Below are 25,158 nucleotides of genomic sequence, written 5' to 3'. Positions count from 1 at the left end.
CCCCCGCAACACACACATCTACACTCTTCTCCAAACTTTTAAACTTTCTCTTTTGAAGTTCAAGAGTCTGGATACAAAAAATGGGAGGTGAGTGTAATTTCACCAACTATACAAAGACTTGAAGACTCTCCAACAACGCAAGGAGAGTTCTGAATTAAGGGTTGCCTGGACACACAAACCCAGTCCAGAGAAAATACCCTATGAGTTTTCCCATTGATACCAGGGGAACTTACCACATCTCCTTTAGTCTCCCAGCCAAAAAAAAAAAAAAAAAAAAAAGCCATTTCCCTGTCCAAAGGCCCGGTGGCTGACTCCCCACCTTCACCCTTCCTGCCTTCGAGGGAGTTTCCCCGGTACTGCTTAGATTCTTAGGCAGGCGGGGATGGTGAGCCTGGGCTAGGGGCTCGAGTAGCAGAGGCTGTTTCCTACAGCCAGAGCTATGATATCTTAGAATGACGCTCCGCGCTCCCATTTTGGAGTCTTTATGGGGTTCCCGGCTGCCCTCATGGTGGACGTGGCAACTTTAGTTCTCAAGTCATCAGAAGCGGGACTCACCGTGGTGCTCGGGGTCGCTGGGGATCGAGACTAGTTGCTAAGGACGCTGTGGAATTCACTTTTAGAGCCGGAAGTATGCTCTTTTAGCTGCTGACCAGGGCTTAGCCAATCAGGACCGATAAATGCAATTCCACATTCTTTTCCCCTCCTTCACCACGTTTGTGTTTAGTTTCCAACGAATAGATGCAATGATGCGTGAAAGACTTTTGTTAGCTTTAAAATACAATGATAAAGCACATGGTAATGATTTGTTTTAAATACTGTATGCTGGATATGCAGCCAGTAGCTGCAGTGAGAAGAGGCTTGGCAGTGCTTTTGGGTCTCCTCAACATTTATCTGCCTCCTCCCAAATCTGGCCCAATGCCCCCCATCTACATGAAAAAAATAAAGTAAATAAAAACAGCATGATTGCTGTATAAGGGTACGTTAGAAGGTTATGTCTTCTAGTCAAACTGTTGTTCCTAAGCGCCTTTTACATAGAAAATCTAAATCTGCTAATGTCCTCTTTATTTCGGATAGTGGGTAAACAAAGCATCCAGGGTGTTTTGTATGTACTAAGTACAAGAGGGCGAATTTAAATGCAAAAGAATGATTAATTTTTAAAGATAGGATACAATAAAATTAATTTGAATCCTTATAAGATTCCCACCTACCAATGGATGAGGAACTTCAAATATTCTACAAATGTTCACAGGTGTTTCACTATGTGGAAGAGCAATTCTGATTAAACTCAAAGCTAATGTGCAGGTATTGTCCTGGTGAAATAACTGCCTAAAAAAATTAAAACTTCATAAAAATTTTAAAAAATTAAAAAATCAAAAACTTCAAAAGAGAATGTAACTGATGTAAACTTGAAATACATCAATCCTGATTTATTTCTGTTCATAATAAGCACCAAATACGTTTTTTGATTTTTTAGTACATTTTGATATTTAAAACAGAAAATATTGGTCCAAACCCATAGAATGTACAACACCAACAGTGAACTTTAACATAAACCACAGACTTTTGGATGATTATGATGTGTCAGTCCAAGTTTGCCAACTGTAACAAATTACTACTCCAGTTGAGGATGTTGATAATCGGGGAGGCTTTGCATGTGTTGAGGACAGGGAGTATATGGAATCTCTGTACCTTCCTCTTAATTTTGGCATGAACCTAAAACTGCTTGAAAAATAATAAAGACTTTTTAAAAAATTAATTATAGGGGCGCCTGGGTGGCTCAGTCAATTAAGCGGCTGACTTCGGCTCAGGTCATGATCTCACAGTTGGAGAGTTCCAGCCCTTCATTGGGCTCTGTGCTGACAGCTCAGAGCCTGGAGCCTGCTTGGATTCTGTGTCTCCTATCTCTGTCCCTCACCCACCTGTCTCTCTCTGTCTCTCAAAAATAAATAAATGTAAAAAATTTTTTTAATTAATTCTAAAAATTGATAAAGTTTAAGAAATTACAGTATCAGATCCCAGGCTTCTCTGAAACACATTCCTCCTAATAGATCAGTAAGTTGAGGGTAAGAATAAAAGTAAAATTGAGAAATACTGTAAAAGACACATCTTAGAAAGCAGATCGTAGAGTCCCAGCCCACATAGAATGTGTTCTAAAAACAGAGAACAAAGATATAAATTATAATAAAGTATAGCAGGGAAAAATCTTTTGATGAAAAAAATAGTTGAGATAGCAAATTAAGAATGCTTACCACATTCCTGCCATAGCAACATATTTCTTGATATGAGACAAAGGAAATAAAAGCAAAAAGAAACTATTGGGACTTCATCAAAATAAGTTTCTGCACGGTAAAAGAAACAATCAACAAAACTAAAAGAAAATCTACTACATGGGAGGAGATATTTGTAAATGACATAGCCAATAAAAGATTAGTATCTGAAATACATAAAGAACTTATACAACTCAACACTGAAAAAATAATGCAATTAAAAATCAGCAAAAGATATGAACAGACATTTCTCCAAAGAAGACAGCCACATGACCAACAGACACTTGAAAAGATGCTCAACGTCACTCATCATCAGGGAAATGCAAATCAAAACCACAATGAGATATCACCTCATACCTGTCAGAATGGCTAAACTCAAGAACACAAAAAAACAACTAGCGTTGGCAAAGATGGGGAGAAAAAGGAAAGTCCTTGCACTGTCGGTGGGAATGCAAACTAGGTGCAGTCACTGTGGAAAACAGTATAGAGGTTCCTCAAAAAATTAAACATAATACTACAATATGATCCAGTAATTCCACTAGTGTGTATTTACCCAAAGAATATGAAAATACCAATTTGAAAAGATATATGCACTATATGTTTATAGCAGCATTATATAGAATAGTCAAGATATGGAAGCAGCCCAAGTGTCCATGAACAGATGAATGGATAAAGACACACACACACACACACACACACACACACACACACACACGGGAATATTACTCAGCCATAAAAAAAGAATGAGATCTTGCCATTTGCAATAACATGGACGGGTCTAGTGTATACAATGCAAGTGAAATAAGTCAGTCAGAGAAAGGCAAACATCATGTCATTTCACTCATATGTAGAATTTAAGAAACAAATGAACAAGGGAAAAAGAGACAAACAAAAAAACAGACTCTTAAATATAGAGAACAAACTGATGGTTACCAGAGGGGAGATAAATGGGAAGATGGGTGAAATAAGAAAAAAAAGTGCTTACCATATTCAAAATAAAATAAATATGGAAAAACTGCAATTTGATGGGGTTTTTTTGTATTTCATGAGATCTAGGAAAAATATTAAAAGCATTAAAAATACAAACTACTAAACACATTACTCACAAAAAATAAAAGGTTGGATAAAAATTCTTCTTCAAATATAAAAATCAGTTGATTCTGCAGAGCATTCAGGAAAAAAAAGTAGCTACTCATGAATTCTATAGGGAAGACAACTAAAGGACATGTTTATATAAGGGAGATTCCACAAATTCTTCCCTTCCTCCTCCTCCACTTTAAGATTAAACTACTCAAACCACTCAAAGAACACATCACCCAAACATTAATCAAAGTTAAGAACTCAAAAATGCAGAAGTTGTGACTGGAAAAAACTGATGTTGAGCTCTGAAACCAGATATACCTAAACAATAAACTTTCCCTTGGCCACAAAACGAAATCACAAAAAAAAATTTTTGAAAGAGATTTGTTTATAGCTTCTGTAATCCAAGTTAAAGTATTGAAGTGCAAGAAAGGAGTAGGGACGCTTCTGTTTTCATAAAGAAGTGTAAAATAAAGATGTTACACTATTGTGGGGTGGAGGAATTCACTAAGATTCTCAAAGCAGATTGTAAACTAAATGTTGGATCTCAACAAATAGAAATATATAATATGTTTTTGAAACAGAACATTGATTGGCATAAATATAGACCTAAGCAAATGAAATCGTTGAATCACTGAAGGAAATATTTCAAGAATATGAAAAAAATCTAGCATCTTAAAGTTAACCATAAAAATTTTGTGAGTACACTTTGAATCCCAAAATGTGTGTGTCTGTGTGTGTTTAGAAGAATGAGAATGAAGAATTAAATGTTTTTTAAAGTTCATTTGGAAGACTAAATGGCAGATTAGCCAAGAAAATTATAAAAAAGAAGCAAGTATAGGAGGACGTGGCTTATTACATATTAAAATTTATTTGGAAAACTTTTTCTTGGTCCCTATATGCATGAGAAATAAATATTTTCAGTATCTTCAAATTCCATCCTTGAGAACATATATAGCTGCATCTTAGTACCTAATACAGTGACTTGCATATATTAGTGCTTAATAAATATTGCTGGGTGCATTCCTGCATAGATGATTTTCATTTTATCCTGGGAGCTAAATTCATTCATTGTAAGAGTCTCTGAGTAAAATATTGATATAAATGAATGACCTGCTTTTTTTGTACTTTCATTGAGCAGGTAATATATTTTGTGCCAGTTCTTGGAAAACTGTCAAAATAATCTGTTATTCTTCATTTCTTTTTTTTATTATTATTTTTAGTGGTTTCAGGAGTAGAATTTAGTTATTAATCACTTACATATTACACCCAGTACTCATCCCACGTGCCCTCCTTAACACCCATTACCCATTTAGCTGCCTCCTCCAGCAGTCCTCTGTTTGTTCTCTGTATCTAAGAGTCTTTTACGGTTTGCCTCCGTCTCTGTTTTTATCTTATTTTTCCTTCCCTTCCCCATGTTCATCTGTTTGGTTTCTCAAATTCCACATGTGAGCGAAACCACACGTTTGTCTTTCTCTGACTGACTTATTTCCCTTAACATAATACATTCTACTTCCAACCACATTCTTGCAAATGGCAAGATTTCATTCTTTTAAATGTTTATAGCAGCATTTAGCCAAATTATGGAAAGAGTCCAAATGTCCATGACTGATGAATGGATAAAGAAGATGTATATATACACAATGGACTATTATTTGGTGATCAAAAAGAATGCTACTCTTCATTTTTATTTCAACTTTAACTGAATGGCTAGACTTTTAAAAATATTTAAGAAACTATTTCATGATTATAAATATTTCTATCATGTGATTCTTTTCAAAGCAAACAAATCCTTCAAATCTATTTTGGGGGACAACTGGATGGCTCAGTTGGTTGAGCATCTGACTCTTGATTTCGGCTCAGGACCTGATCCCAGGGATGCAGGATACAGCCCCACATCGCGCGTGCTCTCTCTCTCTCTCTCTCTCTCTCTCTCTCTCCTTCTCCTTCCCCACCCAAATTAAGTAAATAAACACCATAATTTTGTGGAATTTTTCCTGATTAGTAAATTTGTATGCCTCTATAAATCATTATTATGAAACAGTTTAATTGTAGTCACTTAAAAATATGAACACAAACTACTAGGTAATCCTTTCTCCAGAAGATGGAGCCAAATTCCTTCCACTTCAGTGTGGGGTGGGTTTAGTGACTCACTCCTAGAGATCAGAATGTGACAGAAGTGATGAAGTGGGGTTAGGTCATAAAGACAGTGTAGAATCCTCCTTGCTCTCTCTCAAAGCCAACTGTCACATTAGAAGGACACTCCAAGACTTCTCTGGAGAGCTCCATGTGGCAAGTAATTTAGACCTCCTGACAGCAAACCAGCAAAAAAAGAGGCACTCTTTCCACAGTTAGCTGAGTGAGATATTTTGGAAGTGAATCCTCTAGTCCCAGTCAAGCCCAGTTAAGTCTAAATAACTGTACCTCAAACTGGAGTTTTGACAGCAATTTCATGAGAGACTCTGAGCTCAATCCACCAGTGGATGCCTGAAACTGCAGACAGTACCAAACCCCATATATGCTATTTTTTACTATACATACATATCTATGATAAAGTTTAATTTATAAATTAGGCACAGTAATGAATAATAACAGAACAATTATAATGATAAACTATAATAAAATTTTGTGAATATAATCTCTCTCTTTCTCTCTCTCTCAAAATATCTTACTGTCCAGTACTCATCCTTCTTCTTCTTCTTCTTCTGAGGATGCAAGATAATAAAATGCCTACATGATAGAAAGTGAGATAAATGACACAGGCATTGTGACGTAGCATTAGGCAACTATTGGTCTTCTGACTATCCTTGTGAAGGAGAATCATCTGCTTCCAGCCTGCAGTTTCCTGTTGGAAACTGAAAAGCACAGGAAACTGAAACCTGGGAAAGTGAAACCATAGATTAGAGGGCACTACACTGCTTTCAGTGGTCTGCTAGTAGAGGAGGCTTCCACCTTTGCCCCATCCAGAACTCGGGTTTGTCCTTCTAAAATATCATTAAGGTCGCCTCATTATGCTCTTAAAAGATCTAAGTTCTTGTCCATCTCCAACAAAGTCCTGCCAAATCTGTCCCCTACCCTTTCAGCTCTCAGTGAGCCCTTGCACGTTGACTACCTACCTAGCTCGTCATCAGCACTTTAGACTTCATCCTGCCTTGAAAATCTTTCTTCCAAATATTCACACATGGTTCATTCCTTCACTTCATTTACGTCTGTTTAAAGATCATTTCCTCAAAGAGGATGTCCTTGACCAATCTAAAAATGCTGCCTCTATCACTTGCTCGATTTTATTAAATATATATAATACATGTCATTGACATTGCATTATATGTTTGTTTCATTATTTGACATATTTATTCATTATTTATCGCCTAACTAGAATGTGAGTTCTAACAACGCAAGGACTTTGACTTATTTACCATTTTAACTTCATTGCTTAGTACAGTAACTATAACCAGGATGGGTGCTCAGTAAATATATTTTGCTTAAAGGATCATATAGATGAATCATTTTAATTAATAAGTAATGGATAATAATTACTTGATATTTAGTATCCTGTTTTATCCAATTTTTCCTGTTATGAGCAATTATGTCATAAATATGTGCATAAGTAAATGTATACACCTTATATTTGTTTCCTAAGAGTTAGGAAACAAAAGAGATGATTATTTTCATGGCTTTTTAGTACATATTGCCAAGCAGCCCTCCAGGAAAAAGCTGTTATGTTTCATGCCACTCCAGAAATGACAGCTACTTTCTTTTCACATTGCATGACAATGTACATTTTCCCTTTTAAACACTGTCATTTAAATAGGGGTAAGATAGTTATTAAATTTTCCTTTCTTCAATTACTAAAGGGCAGACTTTTTTTCATATAACTATTATCCATTTGTATTTTTTTTTACTACTTGCCTTGTCATGTTCTTCGCTTAAATTTCTATTGAATTACCTTTACTCGTGCTAAGTGCTCTTTTTTACAATAAAGTGACAAATTGTCTTGATAATGTTAAAATGTAATTTTGTCCAGTTTGTGATTTTTCTTTTAATTGTGGTTACTATGTTTCTCCTTTTTTATTTGCATATAGAAAAATTAAATTTTTTGTGGTCATATTGATGTCTTTCCCTACATGGTTTTTGACTTTACTGTCACTTTTAGAAAGTTTACCAATATTATTGGAAAAATAATCACCTATTGTTGTCTCCCAATATTCAATCTTTTTAAAAATAAAGAAAAAAATATGATACATTGCAGCTGGAATTTACGTGGGGGGTGAGCTGTGAGGTGGGGCTATTATTGTTCCTTACCCTCAACTGGCTGGCTACCCAGCTATCCTTTTACCAACTCATCTTTTCTTCATTGATGTGGATGTGAAATCGTGACATGTTATTGTTTTTTACATTAGAAGTGCACACACACACACACACACACACACACACACAGACGCCTTTTTGTCTCCTTTTAAGAAACAAGTTTTAGACCTGAACCAATCACATCTTTAATCCAATCATTTCTAAGGAACAGAGAAATAGTTTTTATTGCCATGCTCAGTAATTAATTTGATATTAGTTGCCCGGTAACTTGGTATTAGTACTCGAGTAATACTGGATACACTTATTAAAGGAGAGACTCAAAACACTTGCCTAAGCCACATATCAACCCAATTTAAGAACATCAATCCCCTCAAGATGAAGTTATCACTTTAAGGAAAGGGTCTCGTCTGGAAGATTAAGAATAGCACGTCATGATTCTCTTCTGAAAGCCCTCGGAATCCTGGACGTCCAGTGGGAAGAACAGACACAGGAAGAACCCATGGAAGACTTGCTCAGATCTAGGAAGAGCAACTCTGCCCGAAAAGCCCATGGAACTGATGCAAACAGGTAGTAGAGGACTCTGTTCACAAGTCCTCTTGATTGTTCAACCAGGGTCTCAATTTTGAACAGTATCACTGCGCTTTACATACACGGAGTGATTTGGGTGTACCAGCAAAACAAACAAACAAACAAAACTATTTGTAGCCTTAGAAAAGCAAAATGCTTAATTTCTAAATCCGAGAGCAGTTTACATTCTTGGGAGGAGCGGAGGGTCAGAGGGTTTTCTCCACCGGCCGTCTTTTCTAATGCTTGGTCTGGCGGTCCATACTACCTTTGCGTTCACGGCGTAGAACCAGCTCGCTCAATAGATGTTAGCTAAAACGGCAAGTGCGGGAGGCGAAACTAGAGGGAACGTTACCAACACCCCACAACTCTAACCTCTAATAGCTCTCTCGCAGCGGGTGAGGCACTAGACCAATAAGGAAAAGAAAAGACCTAGATCTGAGGCCTTGGGGTGCAGCAGAACATTTCTGGCTGAGATCTCAGTGAGTCAGCTCCAGGGATGCGTTTGTCCCTCGGTAAAACAAACGTCTTTATTCGACCTCCGCTCATCCAAGCCGTCCCTCCCACTCCAATTCCTTTACGGTATCTCTTTGGTACAATGTTCCATTAACTCCACAGTCCTCTTCCCACCTCCTCCACAGAGACCGTTTCAAAGCTCGGTCCTTGGTTGCCTCCGCGTCTCCCTAGCAACCATCCCTCTATAAATCGCCGGAAAAGGCTAAGATCACGTGCTCACCAAACTTCCGGGGTTGCAACGTGACTTCCGGTTGTCAGATTTCCCCAGACGCGGCGCCGGCGACGAAGAAGCCGTGTGGCCCGAGGTCGCGGTGGCCCTAGTGGTGGTGGGCTCCGGGGGGCTCGCCTCATCCTGCCCCGTCTCCGATGCATCCGCGGCGCCCGGATGGATTCGATGGCTTGGGCTATCGAGGCGGTGCCCGGGATGAGCAGGGCTTTGGCGGCGCCTTCCCTGCCAGGTCCTTCAGCTCCGGGTCGGACCTGAGCCACTGGGTGACCACTCCCCCAGACATCCCCGGTAGCCGCAACCTGCACTGGGGAGAGAAGAGCCCGCCCTACGGCGCGCCCGCCCCCTCCACCCCGCTCGAGGGCCCCGCGGAGGAACCGTTTCCCGGCGGCAGCAGCGGCGGCGGCGGCGGCGTGCAGGGGCAGAGCAGCGGTGAGGGACGTGGGAGCAAGGCAGGGGTGGGTGGAGTGGCGGAGCCGCGGCTCGAGGCCTGCAAAGCGCGGAAGCCACGCGGAGGGTGCCGCCTTCGGTGCCGCTGGGCCTATCGCGCGCCACACCCTCTGCCCTCCTTTCGTCCTCTGCCCCCTGCAGTGGGCCTGCTCCCTCTCCCTTGCAGAAACCTTTATTCCGGGATCACCTCCAGAAAAGACACCTGCCTTAGCTCTGGTCTGCGCAGTAGGAGTTTCGAAGGGTTTGGGTGTACTCCATCCCATGACCTAAATCAAGAAGGAAGGAAATTATTTACTGTTCACTGGGAATTGTGTGAACAGTAACCTAATTTACCGACAGCTTTATTTCTTTGAATTGTGCTTTGTGTTCAGGAAAGTTTTTCAGCACTGACAGGCTTGGATTCAAACCTGGCTCTATTTAAGTGTTAAATGAGGTGTAAGTAATGCTTAGTACAGTTTGAGCATATAGGAGGCTAAAAAGTATTCGTTTCCTTTCCTTTATCTTTTAATCATAGGAATTGTGTCTATTTTCTAGACGCTGAAACTACTATGTTTTCCACCTCCTGCTTTCCTATTTCTCACCTACAAACTTCACTAAATAGTAAAAAACATTGAGACCATTTCAAGACTTTGGAATCAAGACCTAATTAATCTCTGCAGGATGTCAGAAGACCAGTGTTATAATTACAACACTGATCTAAATATTCTCAACTTTTTAATACATAAAATGGAAATAATAACTGCCTCTCCCCATTTTGAAATCATTAGAATAATAGGCTAAATCATTAAATATTAAGTATATTTTAGATATGTTTATTCTCATTTCTTTGGTTTTAATTTGAGAGTGCCACAATTTTTATTTGATTTGTGTTAACTGAGAGGAATAGACTTTAAATATCATCTAGGAGCAAATGAGGATGTGGAAGAAGATCCATGGCTTACACAGTGTCATACAATTTGCTTTTTCAACCTGTCTCGTTTTCTTTCTGTAGGTCCCAAAAGGAGTACTGGGAAGTTATAAATTAAATAATTCAAAATGCACATGATTGCTACACAGTCACCTTCTAAGGCAGCAAAGCTGAGGGTTTTTCATCTTTTCATAATTCATGCTTTGATGGTTACAATGAGGAGGAACTCTTAATGAAACCAGGGGGGTGTTTTGCAGCAGTTAAGAGGCTGGTGATGATAACTCTGCAAGAGTAGAAGACTAAGAGACTTACACAGCTAACGAAAATAAACATTTCTAACACTTCCCAGAAAATATCAGTGGAATTTTCTGCTAATATTGGGGATGATCTGTACACGCAAAAAGGAAAAAGCTGAAAGAAGAAAGTATCTGAGTTGGCAAAAGAAACTTCCATCTGGCTTGTACATTTTTCAAGGCAATAGCTAACCACATAGTTTGCCCAGGGACCTGTTTACATGGCCTTATTCTAACTAACGAAATAGTGAGGGCATTGCTTCATTTGAAAGAGCAAAGAGGAGAGAGAGAAAAGAGGATGAGACAGAAAAAGTATCCCTTGTGAATATTGTATTATAGTAGAAATTGTATATCTAGTCCCTCGAGATTGTGATATTTCACCATCATGTTTTTGAGTTGCTTAGCCAAGGAGAAAGTTTTTTGTTTTGACATATCCATAGGAATGCTTCCAGCTGTAAACTTTTCTAAGATGATAGAAATGCCATCAGCAGTAGCACATATGTATCCAGTAGCCTGTCGCAGAGACCTAATTAAGCAGCTATTCTCAAAATATTTAAAACCTGGGGAGAGAGAAGAAGAGACCCTTATTCACCTCTTTTGATTACCCTAAGTACTGTTAATTTAATACTTTTGAGGTGTTTCACTTGCGACTGTTGGTTCAACATAGATGCTTTCCACCAATAATAGTAAATGACTAGTTTTACAAGACCTGAGGTAAAGTTGTTGGCTGGTATAGTATCAGAACCTTCTTTAGAAAAACAATTAAATTGTTTTTAGTTAGAATTTGAAAACTGGTAGTCCTTAAATTCTATCTGCAGACATGTTTGATTTGGCCTACCCACTATGTTAGTGCTTTTAAAAATAGCTCCCTCCCATGGGTGCCTGGGTGGCTCAGTCGGTTAAGCATCCGACTTTGGCTCAGGCCATGATCTCATGGTTTGTGAGTTCAAGCCCCATGTTGGGCTCTCTCCTGAAAGCTCAGAGCCTGCAGCCTCCTTCAGATTCTGTGTCTCCTTCTCTCTCTGCCCCTCCCCAACCTGTGCTCTGTCTCACTATGGCTCTCAAAAAATAAGTAAACGTAAAAAAAAAAATAGTTGTGAATATTTTAAATTTGGAAGATACTATGTAAAAAACGAGAATACTGTTTTAGGAAAAATGACAGTTTAGAAACCCTGGGCCCACAGTCCCACATCTCAACAATGAAATGGAGCTGAAGAGTGGTTCTGCCTTTTAATTTCCCACAGCTTCCCTGGCCCATATCAGAATTTGACTTTGGGATGTGGAATTTAAATAAATATTGTGTTAATAAAAGAAATTTTTTTTTACAGTTAACCTAAATATTGGTTATGAATAATGTTATTTCTTCTGTTTTAGAGCAGTTGAATAGATTTGCTGGATTTGGTATTGGCCTTGCAAGGTAATGTTTTATCTAAAGATTTTTAATTTAAGTTTTTATTTCAAGTGTTTTCTGTAATATATAATATTAAATGATTAGTATTGCTTCCTTCAGATTCTTTGGAGCAGTTGATTAAATGTTGAATAATATTTTGCAGAAAAATTATTATTTAAAATCTACAGCTTGATTTGTTTTGAGGAAGAATAGAAAATAGTCATTCAATTTTGTAATCAGAAAATAATTTTGTAAGTAATATTGTAACAATTTTCATGTGTCTATCCAAAAAATCTGATCTAATCTCCTCCAAGACAAAGTAATTTTGCATTGAAACTTTCCCTAAACATTCTAAATATAATATGATATTTAGCAACATAGAGTCTAGGTCTTGCTTACAATCAGCTTTTAATAATACCATTATTTTTTTTTTAATGATCATTTTGTGAAAGAAAAGCCCCCAATCTTGACTATGTGATCTTTAGTGAATATTATTCCAGATACATCAGAATTGCACAAAGAGTTTATTGCATGCCAGAATAACTCATTGTTTTAAAATTTTAACCAAGAAAAAAATGATTTTATTTGCATAATTAGAGCATTAACGTAAATAGGAATAAAACTGTGTTAAAGTTTTCTTTCTGCTATAGTTAATTTTTCTTTAGACTCACTATTTATACTTAAAGCTGTTGTTCATTTGATGTATTATTTATATATGTGTGTGTGTGCATACCTGCTGTGTCTCTGTCATTGTTAGTATGTTAGCCCGCAGTTGTACTTATTTTGTGGTGATTCTTTCAAAGAAATATTTGATACCCAAAATAGTAGTCAATTAACAGTCATTGAAATCCTTATCACTTAAATATAGTGTACCTCAAAACTAAAACTTACAGAATGGGGCTAATGAAGAATAGATGACTCTTCTGATAGGAACTCTGTTCATAGGACATTTTCTGGGGAAAAAAAAGGAAAGCATTTAAGTTGTCTAGGAAAGGAGTTTGCGAAATCGGGCATACGGACATGTAGTTTCATCTTTAGACTATACATATCAATATTCTATGTTATTTCCTTTGCTTACCAGTTTGCAGATCTGTCTTTAATTCTTTTCATATTGAATTTTATTATTGGTAGAATGATTTGCAAGCATGTTAGCCTTTTTTTTAATTATTATTATTTTTACTTTTAGCATGGGAAACATAATAATGTGTGATTCTTCAAGCAAGAATAATTTCAGATACATGTTATAAATTAAGTTTTGGCCACACACACACACACACACACACACACACACACACATATACATAAATTGTTCTTTCATAGTCTCTTTACAGAAAATGTACTGGCCCATCCTTGCATTGTCCTGCGCCGCCAATGTCAGGTAAATGTACTTTTCTTTGACCTTCTAAACATTAATACCAACTCTGATTTAAAATACAGATCTCAGATAAATGGCTGAGACTATGTAACAATTATTCCATGTGAAATGTACCAGAATCTACAATATACCAGTCTCAAACATTTTGGTCTTGAAAACCCTTGGGTTGTAAAAATTACTGAGGTCTCCAAAGAACTTTTGTTTATATGAATAATATCTATCAGTCAATATTTACCACTTCAGAAATCAAAACTGGGAAAATTTTATTTTATTTATTTATTTTTTCAACGTTTATTTATTTATTTGGGACAGAGAGAGACAGAGCATGAACGGGGGAGGGGCAGAGAGAGAGGGAGACACAGAATCGGAAACAGGCTCCCGGCTCTGAGCCATCAGCCCAGAGCCTGACGCGGGGCTCGAACTCACGGACCGCGAGATCGTGACCTGGCTGAAGTCGGACACTTAACCAACTGCGCCACCCAAATTTGTACCAAATCTGTTGCGGTACATTGGTTTTGAAAGAAGAAAGTCTAAACTTATACACATTATGTATTTGAAAATGGAGTGTTTTATATATTTTTTAGATAATTGGCAGATTTTGTTGTTTGTTAGTACACCAAAACTTAATAAGTAGTAATATATTAAGGGTTATTTACAATCAGAAATCTGAGGTATAAGTTAACTTTGTACTCTAACATTAAAATCTGTTGATTATACTGCATGTTGAATGGATTTTTTTTATCCATTTATGATTCTATAACATCATGTGTTGGTTATTTGAAAAATACTAATTTACTGAGTTCTTTAGATCTTTTAAATGTTAAGATATCTGGATTATACTGTGTGTGTGTGTATATATATATATAAATCATCATTAAATCACTACCAATCCCACCAGAAATGAGTTCCAGTATTGGTAAGTTCTTGATGGTAGATGCAGGTTTTCCACAATTCTAATTTTTGCTTGTGAAGTCAAATTTATCATTGGCAAAACAGTGTCAGTTTTTTTTTTAAATCAACAGGCCCACTGTGTGCATTTTATTTTATTTTATTTTATTTAAAATTTTTTTTTCCCAACGTTTTTTATTTATTTTTGGGACAGAGAGAGACAGAGCATGAATGGGGGAGGGGCAGAGAGAGAGAGGGAGACACAGAATCGGAAACAGGCTCCAGGCTCTGAGCCATCAGCCCAGAGCCCGACGTGGGGCTCGAACTCACGGACCGTGATTTTGTGACCTGGCTGAAGTCGGACGCTTAACCGACTACGCCACCCAGGCGCCCCCACTGTGTGCATTTTAAAAAATATATGTCTGTCTCGGGGCACCTGGGTGGCTCAGTCATTTAAACATCTGACTCTAGGTTTCAGCTCAGGTCATGATCTCCTGGTTTTGTGAGTTTGAGCCCTGCATCAGGCTGTTCACTGACAGTGCAGAGCCTGCTTGGGATTCTTTCTCTCCCTCTGTCTCTGCCCCTCCCCTGCTCACACTGTCTCTCTCTCTCTCTCAAAATAAATAGATAAGCTTAAAAAAAATAATAGAATAAAAACATGCCTGTCTCAAGTGTTAGTAACTATTGTCTGTCAGTTTTTCCAGAAGAAATGCTGCTGCATGAAAAAAGTGGCTAGTTCAGCTTGCAACTCCATCAGACAAGTGCTTTTCCTCACAACAGCCATAAGCCATCTTACTTTATGATCAACACACAGAATATTAAATTAGAAAGATGTAATTCAAGAATCAAGATTTTATGAAATTAATATATTTTACTGTTTCGCCACAGACATTCTTTAGTGAAAGTGGCTTTTTTCTCCTTCCAAGTGAGTGGGATGAAGAATACAAAACATACAAAAATATAGTTTGCTGCCAGCTGCCTTGATGCACGCTAAGGAATTAGCAATTTTACCCACCATTGTTTTGCACTATTATTGAAAATATCAACACCCACCATTGTTTTGCACTATTATTGAAAATATCAACACAATAAAAATAATGATGCCTTAGTGTCATTAAGAAAATAATTTTGAACTTGTAAATCCCCTGCAAGGCCCCAGGGGGTGAGTGGACAACACTGTGGTAAAAAGCTTCTATGACCTAATTTAATCTTCTGTGAAAATTGAGTTATAAAGATATAAATAATTACAGATTAAACTGTTCATGCTTAGAACCCCCCCCCCCTCAAAAATAGTCATTAACAGCATGGACAGTGTGTATCCCCTAAAACTGGATTTCAGACATGTTTTACAAAGCAGCAGTGTCACATTGTGATCCACTGTATACATCTATATGAGTAACTTAAAAAAATGTTTTATGGAATACCATTAGAATGTGTGATGCATTCTAATACTTTCTTTTTTGTTATTTCACTTAGTAAGTATTGGTTCTGACCCCCTTTACTGATTTCCTAATTTATCAATTATTTATAGCTTATAGTATGAAAAATCCTTGCTATTAGGAGACATGAGTCTCCTGTTTCCTGAATTCTTCATGGTTCATGTGTGTTAAAAGGCATGAATGTTTTGCTACATGGAATGTAATTCTAGTGTTTATGGAAACATAAATATCAAACAGCATGGGCTTCTTTATCATATATTCTACGTTACTGTGTATACTGTGTGTTGGTTTTCTGGGTTGTGTGTGTGTGTGTATATATATATATATATAATATATAACCATATGTACTGTAGTTGTAATAAGTTATTCCATGTACTTTTAAGAGTAGTAATTTTGTTTATGTGTAATTACTGATGACTTTAGAATTGAACTTTTGTTTATACTGTGACTCCATCGTATATCTTTCATGGCTTGGTTATTTCTTAAAACTAACAAAAAATAATTACTAAATATCTTTTTTATAGGTTAATTATCATGCTCGGCATTACCATCTCACTCCATTTACAGTCATCAATATTATGTACAGCTTCAACAAAACTCAGGTAAGAATTAGTCTGTAGGTTCTATTAAAGTTATTTATAATGTAAGTACCATTTGGCCTTTGTAATACAGCAAGAATAATTTCTTTTAATTTAGTTAATAAAAATATTTTAACTCTTGTACTAAAATTTAATGTAACATAGTAATTATATCTTTTAATGTCACTGAACAATCAATAAATTCACGTCTTTGCCAAAATTAATTAAAAATTAGGGATATTTAATCAATATTAGGGATTTAGTTAATTGGAGTGTTCAGATTTGCCTAAATGTAGGCCACTGGACAAATGTTAAAATGATAGGAGTTAATGTAGTTGTAGTTCTTTACTAAAATGTCTTAGAATAATGCTTTATTGGCATATATTAGTAAACATTCAATGACAAATTTTATTAAGACCTCTCTGTCTATTATTCAGGCACTAACAAAATAACAGTAAATTTTGTTCATTTTAGGGACCAAGGGCCCTTTGGAAAGGAATGGGCAGCACGTTTATCGTCCAGGGAGTCACGCTTGGAGCAGAGGGAATAATCAGTGAATTCACACCTTTACCAAGGTACCTTTTTGGCATCTTTTCAATATTAGTTTCATATTAAATTTTGACAAAATATGATAGTTTGTAAAAATACCTTGACTTTGAAAAGTTGTCTAAAGTAGCTAAGAAAAGAAACAGACTAAAATTAGTTCTATCTTATTGAATGAGTATATGATAAAGAAAATGCTTCCTGGTCTAGTATCTATTGAGATTGGTCATTCAGCTCCTACTGCTGTTTCAGCAACTCTCTACCGAGGAACAAATATGAGTATATGAGCACTTCTTACTGTTGAAGTAGCCACTTGGATAAAGGAGACACATGTAAGCAAATTATAGTACATCATGATTAGTACTGTGATTAAACAAACTCCTTCTAGTGCCCAAGGGACACTTTGCATTAAGTTATTGGCAAGGATTTCAAAAAAAAAGAACTGAAATCTGAGCTGTATGTTGAATTATGAGTAGGAATTGATTTGTCAGAGAGGGAGAACATTCCAAGTAGAGGTGACAGCAAACCCAATTTAATGGATGTCGGAAGGTCTGGGTAATAAGTGTCTTGTGCTTAAAATATTAGACATTTATGGGGTGGAATAACAGGAAGAGAGGCTGAGATGCTCGATTGAAGTGTGGTTGTGCCTTTGTAAGGGACTGTGGCTTTATTCTCTATGGAGTTGGGAATCTCAGGTGTTTGTTTCAGTTTATGGGTTCTTTGGTCAAGGATTTACTCAAGTGACAGTGTTAAAAAAAAAAAAAGGCGGGGGGGTGACTGGTGTAGCCAGAGACTTATAAAGAACTGTTACAGTAATCTAGGCCAGACTGAGAAGTCTTAAGTGTGGAAAAGAACAGAAAGGGATGAGCTGGATATACAGGTTTTTTGTTTTTTTTTGTTTTTTTTTTTTAATTTGTTTATTTTGAGAGAGAGACAGCACGAGTGGGAGAGGAGTAGAGAGAGGGGGAGAGAGAGAGAATTCCAAGCAGCCTCTCACTGTCAGCGCAGAATCTGATGTGGGGCTCGAACTCATGGAACCGTAAGATCATAACCAGAGCCAAAACCAAGAGTCATATGCTTAACTGACTAAGCTACCCAGGTGCCCCTGGATAATTTTTCTGATAAATCCCAATTGTTAATTTATTTATGTAGCTAATATTTCCTGACTACTTACTATGTGCTAGGTCCTGTGCTGGAAATCTGGTATACAGTGAGGAGAAAAAACAAAAGGTACCTGAGACCATGAAGCTTAGAATCTAGTAATATAAGGGACATTAAGTAAAATTAAGTAAAATAATTTTACTTAATTTACATTAAGTAAAATAATCTTACTTAATTTACATTAAGTAAAATAATCCCATTAATGAATAAATAACTACAAATTGAGATTTGTTCCCTGAAGGAAAAGAAAAGGATCTGTGAAAATGTTAAAGGTTTAGGAACAGTGTGCCTAATAAAATAACACATAAACTGACATCTGAATGGTGATTAGGAGGCTGAGGACCATTTGTGTGAAGACACTGTCACAAGGAGAACATGGAGAATTCGGGTAATTAAGAGAAAGCTCAAATGGCTGAAGCTCAGAGAGCAAAAGAGAGAGCAGTGTGACAGAATGCTGAAGAGGGAGGTGAGACCCAAGTGTATGACGTTTAGGCCACTTTAAGAATATTGAAGCGTTTTAGGTCAATGACATGACCTAAAGACATGAAGAGAGGTCAGTGACATTATCGGATTTATGTTTTTAAAGGATCATTGCAAATGGAGATGAAAATATTATAGGAGGACCAAACTAGGTAAAAGGATACATATTCACATGCTATAACATTAATCTAGGTGACAAATAATGGTAGCTCAGACCATTGGGTGGCATCTTCTGAGATCTAAGTGGATACTTTTGCAATACATTTAGGTAAAACTGATGGAACTTGGTGATAGACTAGGGATGGTAGGTGATAGAGGAGGAGCTATCCTCAATGACTCCTAGGATTTTGGCTTATGTAACTAGATGTCAAATAAAGCCATTCTCGGAAGTACAGCATATTTTTTTATTTAATTCTAACTTTTTTTTTTTTTTTTTTTTTTTATTTTTGGGACAGAGAGAGACAGAGCATGAACGGGGGAGGGGCAGAGAGAGAGGGAGACACAGAATCGGAAACAGGCTCCAGGCTCTGAGCCATCAGCCCAGAGCCTGACGCGGGGCACGAACCCACGGACTGCGAGATCGTGACCTGGCTGAAGTCGGACTCTTAACCGACTGCGCCACCCAGGCGCCCCTAATTCTAACTTTTTTGGAGCAGGGTTGACCTTTCTTAGGGGAAAGCTTAGTCATAGCAGACAAGGAAGCAAAGCAGTAACCCAAAGTGATTCACAGATTTGATTCACACGAGAGGAATGAGCTTTGGGGCTCTCCTAGACTGAAGTGCCTTAACTGCACAGTGATCAGTAGATAGAACAAGTGAGACAGTATGGATTCACCAATATTTACATTTTTATACTCATTTTGATCCATCTGAGAGAAAAAGAACAAATCTGTAGTGTCCATTAAGTCATCAAGCTTAGAATTTTGCAGTATTACTTCTTAAAAAAAGTATATATAACTCAGGATCATTATCTGTGATCTCTTTCTTTATCTAGTGCCCAGATCCCTCCCTTGTCCTCCCATAGATCTTCTCCAAGGTAGAGTGAGTGAGACTATGTGTTACTCTACCCTGAAGTACCCTTTACTTTCCTGTAGGATTTCTCATATTCATGTAAGGACCACCTGTAACCAAGATTACCTGTGTAGTTCAGTCTTTCACAAAACCCATTTGGTTGATCTCCAACTTCATTTGACTCATTATTTGTAGTTTTACCAATATAAATACCTAGCAGTTTCTGCTTATGTTATCTGTTTCTTTTAACCATTCCTCTGAATTCACTAACTTTGAACATATTCTGTTTTAAACACAATGAAATCTTTCACCAATTAGGAGATTTCCCTTTGATTAACAGTTTCTAGTTGGGGAACACAGTAGAGTCTAAGAGTAGGAAAGAAAGATCATAAGCTTGTTATTGGACAAGTTCATTTTTAGATGCTTTGCCATATCCAGGGAGAGTTATCAGGAGACAGATGATACACATGGTTGATGTAGAGAAATTTAAACTGAAGGTAATCGATTTGGGAGGTTTTTGAAGCCATCATCTTGGATGACATTGCCTTAGGAAGGAGCATAATATATAAAATAAGAAGAAGGCCTGATCATTTAGGAACTCTAGAATAGGTGGCTGGACTAAGAAAATACTTCAGCAAAGGAGTCAAAAGTAGAGATTAGAGGGGCGCCTGGGTGGCAGTCGGTTAAGCGTCCGACTTCAGCCAGGTCACGATCTCGCGGTCCGTGAGTTCGAGCCCCGCGTCGGGCTCTGGGCTGATGGCTCAGAGCCTGGAGCCTGCTTCCGATTCTGTGTCTCCCTCTCTCTCTGCCCCTCCCCTGTTCATGCTCTGTCTCTCTCTGTCCCCAAAATAAATAAAAAACGTTGAAAAAAAAAAAAAAAAAGTAGAGATTAGAAGGGAGGAGAAAAATCCAGAAGATTGTGGTGGGATAGTGGAGTACAGGGACAGTGGGCTTCAAGAAGAAGGGAAGAACCTGGGGGCTGATGGCCATTGAAAGGGCAAATTAGGTATATACAACATCCAGTGTTCATCACAATCCTTAATACCTATCCTCCTGCCCACTTCCCCTCCAGCAACCCTCAGACTTAAAAATGTCCATTGGATTTAGTGGCATGGAGGTAAGGGGGACCTTGATAAGAGCTGTTTTTGTAAAATAATGGAGTAGAAGCCAATTTGGAGTGGGTTCAGGGGTGAGTGGGGAGCTTAGGATGTGGAAATAGCAAGTTTAGAAAGTTGGCTGTGCAGAGGAAAGGTGAAGAGAAGTAGCTGAAAGATGGGTTTGGTTGATGGAAGATTTTTTTTTTAGGAGGTCAGCTATCTGAACATATGAAAATAAGAGATAATGGTAAGTAAAGGCTATTTAAAAATAGAGTTATTTAAAATTCTGTTGCTTTTGTGTATTGATTATGCATGGGAACATGTATATCAATCTGTCAGATGGAGAACTATTTTAAGAAAAAGCAAGTCATTTCTCTTAATTTTGTTGCTCTTTTTCAAGGGGAGGTTTTGCTTGTGAAAATAGTGAGTTAAATATATTTACTCATCTTCTGGTATTTCTGGTAATGAAATAGAAAGAAGTGTAATCACAAGTAGATTTTTATACTACTGTCTTTCCTGAAGCATTTAAATGTGCTAATTTAGATTTCTAGAGCTGTGGCAAGAAGTTTTACCCACAGATACATACTTGATTCTAAGTTTCATTTTCCCCATTTTTACTAGTCTTATTGATGTTAAGAATTGGCAATAGTGATTAGTATTGTATTCAAAGGTGAAGTAGCCCAGTCCTTACAGAAATACAGATCACAGACCCATCTGTCTATAATGTTAATGATGATTTCATCCTTAAAATCAGTGTTATAATCCCCTTTGATACTTTCTGAGGCCATGATAAGAGTAATAGCAGTGCCCTGATGATTTACAAACCACGTAGCATATATTGCTTTACAATCATAAAGTCTCTGTCAAAAATTGGGAAGCTTCATCTTTTTTATATTTTTTATATTTTTCATCTAAATCACTGGTGGTCATCTCAGCTATATTTTTCTGCGGCTGTTCAGGCCTAATATAATAGTCTTAGTATTAATTTAATCAGAATGTGACCCAGAAACCTCTCTAAGGTCTTCTTAATCAGAGGTGGTTGGGCTGTTTTCTAAAAGTTTTTCTGCGAATCTTTCATTTTCTTAAAAAGTCCACATACCACCTATGTTATAATTGTATGGACTTTGTTTTTAGAAGACTTATTAGTGATTATTTTCTACACCTTTAAATATAAAATATATTTATTTCCTACCTCCTTATATTCACTCCTTTCAAATAGAAAATGTTTTCTCGGCTTCCTGCCATGGCTGTGGTACAGTGGGTGCCCGTTCCCTCAGGGGAATGGGTCACATTGTGATTAAATTAATACTAAGACTATTATATTAGGCCTGAACAACCACAGAAAAATATAGCTGAAATGACCACCAATGATTTAGATGAAAAATATAAAAAAGATGAACTGCAGACAGCAGTTCTCCTTGTTTCATGCTTTATTTTGACATGGCAAACCCCTTCTTGTTCTCCTGCCTCGCCCCTTCTCCCCGTCTCCTGTCCCTCTCTCTGCCTTCTCATTTTATTCTGCCTCCTCACTGATTTTCCCTTTTGCTCTCATTCCATATTCTTTTCTCCTTTTTGACTTTTCTCTTGAAACAGCTTTCTCCTTTTTTTGTTTTTGTAGCTCACCTCTCGTATTTTTCTTTTTCCTTTTCTGGTTTCCACGGGTAACCTAAATAGCAGGAAGCACACAGTCCTCAACCTTACTTCCAGACCTGGTGTTTTGCCTGTCTCCTGATCATGTCCCCGTGGGTCCTTTTACCTTCATTTGTCTCATAAGTAAAACAAATCGGACCACCACTGTTCTGCCTACGTCACAGGATGCCTTCTTGTATCAAATGAGATGACAGGCAGTGCTGGCAGAGTGTGCAGACTTCAAGTCCCAGAGACCTGGGTTTAGAACCCAGTTCCATCACTAAGTAGTTGTATGGCTTTGGGTGAGTTATGAATCCTCTCCGAGCCTATTTCTTCATCGATGAAATGGGGATAACAGGGTCATTGTGAGAGTCAGAAATAATTCACGCAAAGCACTTTGCACAGTGCCTGGCATACAGTAGGTCACACAATTAATGTCATCAGAGTAAGGCAAGACACTTTGGAAATTCAGTGCTACGCAAAGGTTGTGTCATTCATTCTGCATTACAGTTACTTGATTTTATTTTGTTTTTAAATTCTCATTCTTAGTTATTTTTTAAAGCTTTTTCTTCCTTTAGCCTATTCATTGTCTCCTCCTCTCCCCAACAATTCTTTCTTCCTCAGCCTGTCATTTTTATATCCCCTTCTTTAAGTTTTCATATTATTTTTTATAGTCAGTTATAGCTCTTCCTCCTCTGTCAGCCCCTTCCTGCAGCACATAGAAAAACAGCTGGGATTTTTTTTTTTTCTTTTTAAACCAACATAATTGTTTAAGTGTGTGCCAGAAAGGAAAATGTTTACATTAGAATATATTTCTCCTACAGATTTTTTTAAATTAAAATGGATTTCCTTTTTGAAAATCAGGCCGATTCAAGGTGTTTCAAATAACATGGCTTTTGTTTTATTCAAATTTATTTTTTAGAGAGATTTCACATAAATGGAATCCTAAACAAATAGGAGAACACCTTCTACTGAAATCGTAAGTATCAAAAGTGGCACTAATATTGAAAATTTCCATTAATTTTTATAGTGTTTAGGACTGAAAAAAAATCTTAGTATGGTGAAGAAAGAGCAATAAGATATTTGTGGGACTAGAACTTCAAAAGGCAAATAACAGGAATGAACGAAGAATAAAATCCTGAAATACATACATTATCTTTAAAATAATCTTTCTAATTTGAAAGGCTGAAATCACAACCTAATTTTTATCTGTGTTCTTAGGAAGTTAGCAAAGGTCTTCAGTTTGTTTAACCCAAATTGCCGGAAAAATTATCATTTAATTATTAAGCAGAGACAAAAATTTATCTGTAAAGTGATGAGCAAATTCAAACCTTAGCGTTATTAAAATGTAGTCCTAAAGTCACTTAGTGATTTTACAGCACTGACCATTTTTGTAGATTAGAATTTTACTCTTCACTTTTTAATTTTTTTTGAAGATTGTGAATTGGAAATCCCCCAGCTTGCTGGCTCCCTCTGTGGGACATTCCAGCACATTATTACTTAGGATGTTCCATTCACCTTGAAAACTACTACTTGCCAGGACCTGGCCCCATAGGGTTAGGTAAGTCCCACCTTGATATTATTTTAAATAACTATATTTTGCAGGCTTGCAAAGTTGTAATATTACTATGTCTAAATAGTGGTGATAAGAAACAACTTTGCAAAGCTGTACAATATTGTTTTTTAATAATAAAAGGGGACTTGACTCACCATTGAAGACTGGCTTAGCTCTGCTGGGTGGGAAATCTGGGAATGGATAATGAGAATATATAGGATAATAGCAGAACAGTTTACTTGTTCAAATGTCACTAAAAAAGCAGACAATGGAATGGATCCCTCATCCTAACTTCTAAGTATCAGATTTGTAGGCTACATTGGCTATGTGCAGGTAGACAACAAGGCTACATTAGCTGTGTGCAGGTTGGACAGTGAATCATAACTAAGCATACGTTTTAGTGGTTTAAAATAAAATCTGTTTTCCTTGCAGCCTTTCCCTGTGTAAAATTTAATACTTAAATCTTCATTGCCAGCTGTTGAATAAGGCATCTTATAGATATTAATAGTTGAAGTAGATACTAACAGGCTATAGATATTAATTGTTGAAACCCTTAAATATATTCAGGCTTGAATATAAATTATGTTAATATATTACAATCGATACTAAACATGTAGTGGAAGCATGTGGTTTGTGTGTACTGATAAATTTGTTTTAATTTCTACAGCCTCACTTACATGGTGGCAATGCCCTTTTACTCAGCAAGTCTGATTGAAACAGTACAGGTGAGCTACTCTTCGTTGTCATTTTTTAGTTAAAAACATTTTTTGGAATACTCAATATATTATTTATATCAGATTCTGATTGTATACCAGACAAACTTATGACAGTATCCTTTTAAAATTTGTATCTCACAGATAGCACACATATCTCAGAGATTATATTCTAGAGGCACACTGTTGGTGTGGATCTTTCCTTTGCACACTTACTTCACACTTGTAGTTTTAATTTTTTATCCTTTCAATAGGCAGCTGTACTCTTCATTCAACTGTCTCAGACCCCAGCCTGTGACTTACTCTGAATACAAAGAACTTATAGGGGTTGTTCTGTTTTGTTTTTTCAACCTTTTAAGACACTTAATGTATAACTCAAATGCTTATGGCTTGTCACTGGACAGTAAATTGCTAATTACCTGAGCATAAAACATGCTGGAGAATCATACTAACAGTGATCAGGTAGTCCCATTTGTAGTCTACTAACAGTATTCTTTTTAAATATGCCTTTTAAGGAACATTTGATGCCATGGCATGTTAAGTACTACAGAGCTAAAGCAGTCTCCTGTCAGCATTTTACAGCATTTTACCATTTCTAACCACATGGTGGTGCTTCAAACACATTGTATTAATGTACTTCTTTTATTTATTTATTTATTTATTTATTTATTTATTTATTTATTTATTTA

At 37.0% G+C, this 25,158-nt stretch overlaps 2 protein-coding genes across 6 annotated transcripts in view; one reads left to right on the top strand and one right to left on the bottom strand.

The window, feature by feature from the left end:
• TMEM232 (transmembrane protein 232) overlaps positions 1 to 9,051 on the bottom strand; it is a 213,916-nt gene extending 204,865 nt beyond the window's left edge. For 2 of the 4 annotated variants that reach the window (XM_040446932.1, XM_040446948.1), the window contains exon 1: positions 556 to 854. The gene's annotated coding sequence lies outside the window, so the exon portion shown is untranslated. Of the gene's footprint in view, positions 1 to 555; positions 855 to 6,019; positions 6,066 to 8,955 lie in introns of those variants that run through there. The other 2 variants (XM_040446941.1, XM_040446956.1) reach the window with 2 other exon arrangements.
• Positions 8,121 to 25,158, top strand: part of SLC25A46 (solute carrier family 25 member 46) — a 28,107-nt gene continuing 11,069 nt past the window's right edge. Inside the window, exons 1-7 of one of the 2 annotated variants that reach the window (XM_040446981.1) lie at positions 8,121 to 8,222; positions 11,986 to 12,028; positions 13,322 to 13,379; positions 16,228 to 16,305; positions 16,756 to 16,856; positions 23,124 to 23,180; positions 24,424 to 24,481. In XM_040446981.1, the coding sequence (XP_040302915.1) occupies positions 8,204 to 8,222; positions 11,986 to 12,028; positions 13,322 to 13,379; positions 16,228 to 16,305; positions 16,756 to 16,856; positions 23,124 to 23,180; positions 24,424 to 24,481 (414 nt within the window). In that variant the 5' untranslated portion in view covers positions 8,121 to 8,203. Of the gene's footprint in view, positions 8,223 to 8,981; positions 9,394 to 11,985; positions 12,029 to 13,321; positions 13,380 to 16,227; positions 16,306 to 16,755; positions 16,857 to 23,123; positions 23,181 to 24,423; positions 24,482 to 25,158 lie in introns of those variants that run through there. The other variant, XM_040446974.1, reaches the window with a different exon arrangement.

The sequence above is a fragment of the Herpailurus yagouaroundi genome, unplaced genomic scaffold (assembly GCF_014898765.1).
Source record: "Herpailurus yagouaroundi ecotype Mexico unplaced genomic scaffold, PumYag 29, whole genome shotgun sequence".
NCBI classification, from domain to species: Eukaryota; Metazoa; Chordata; class Mammalia; order Carnivora; family Felidae; genus Herpailurus; species Herpailurus yagouaroundi.
The sequence above is the reverse complement of the archived record's forward strand: the minus strand, read 5'-3'. Positions and strand labels throughout refer to the sequence as shown.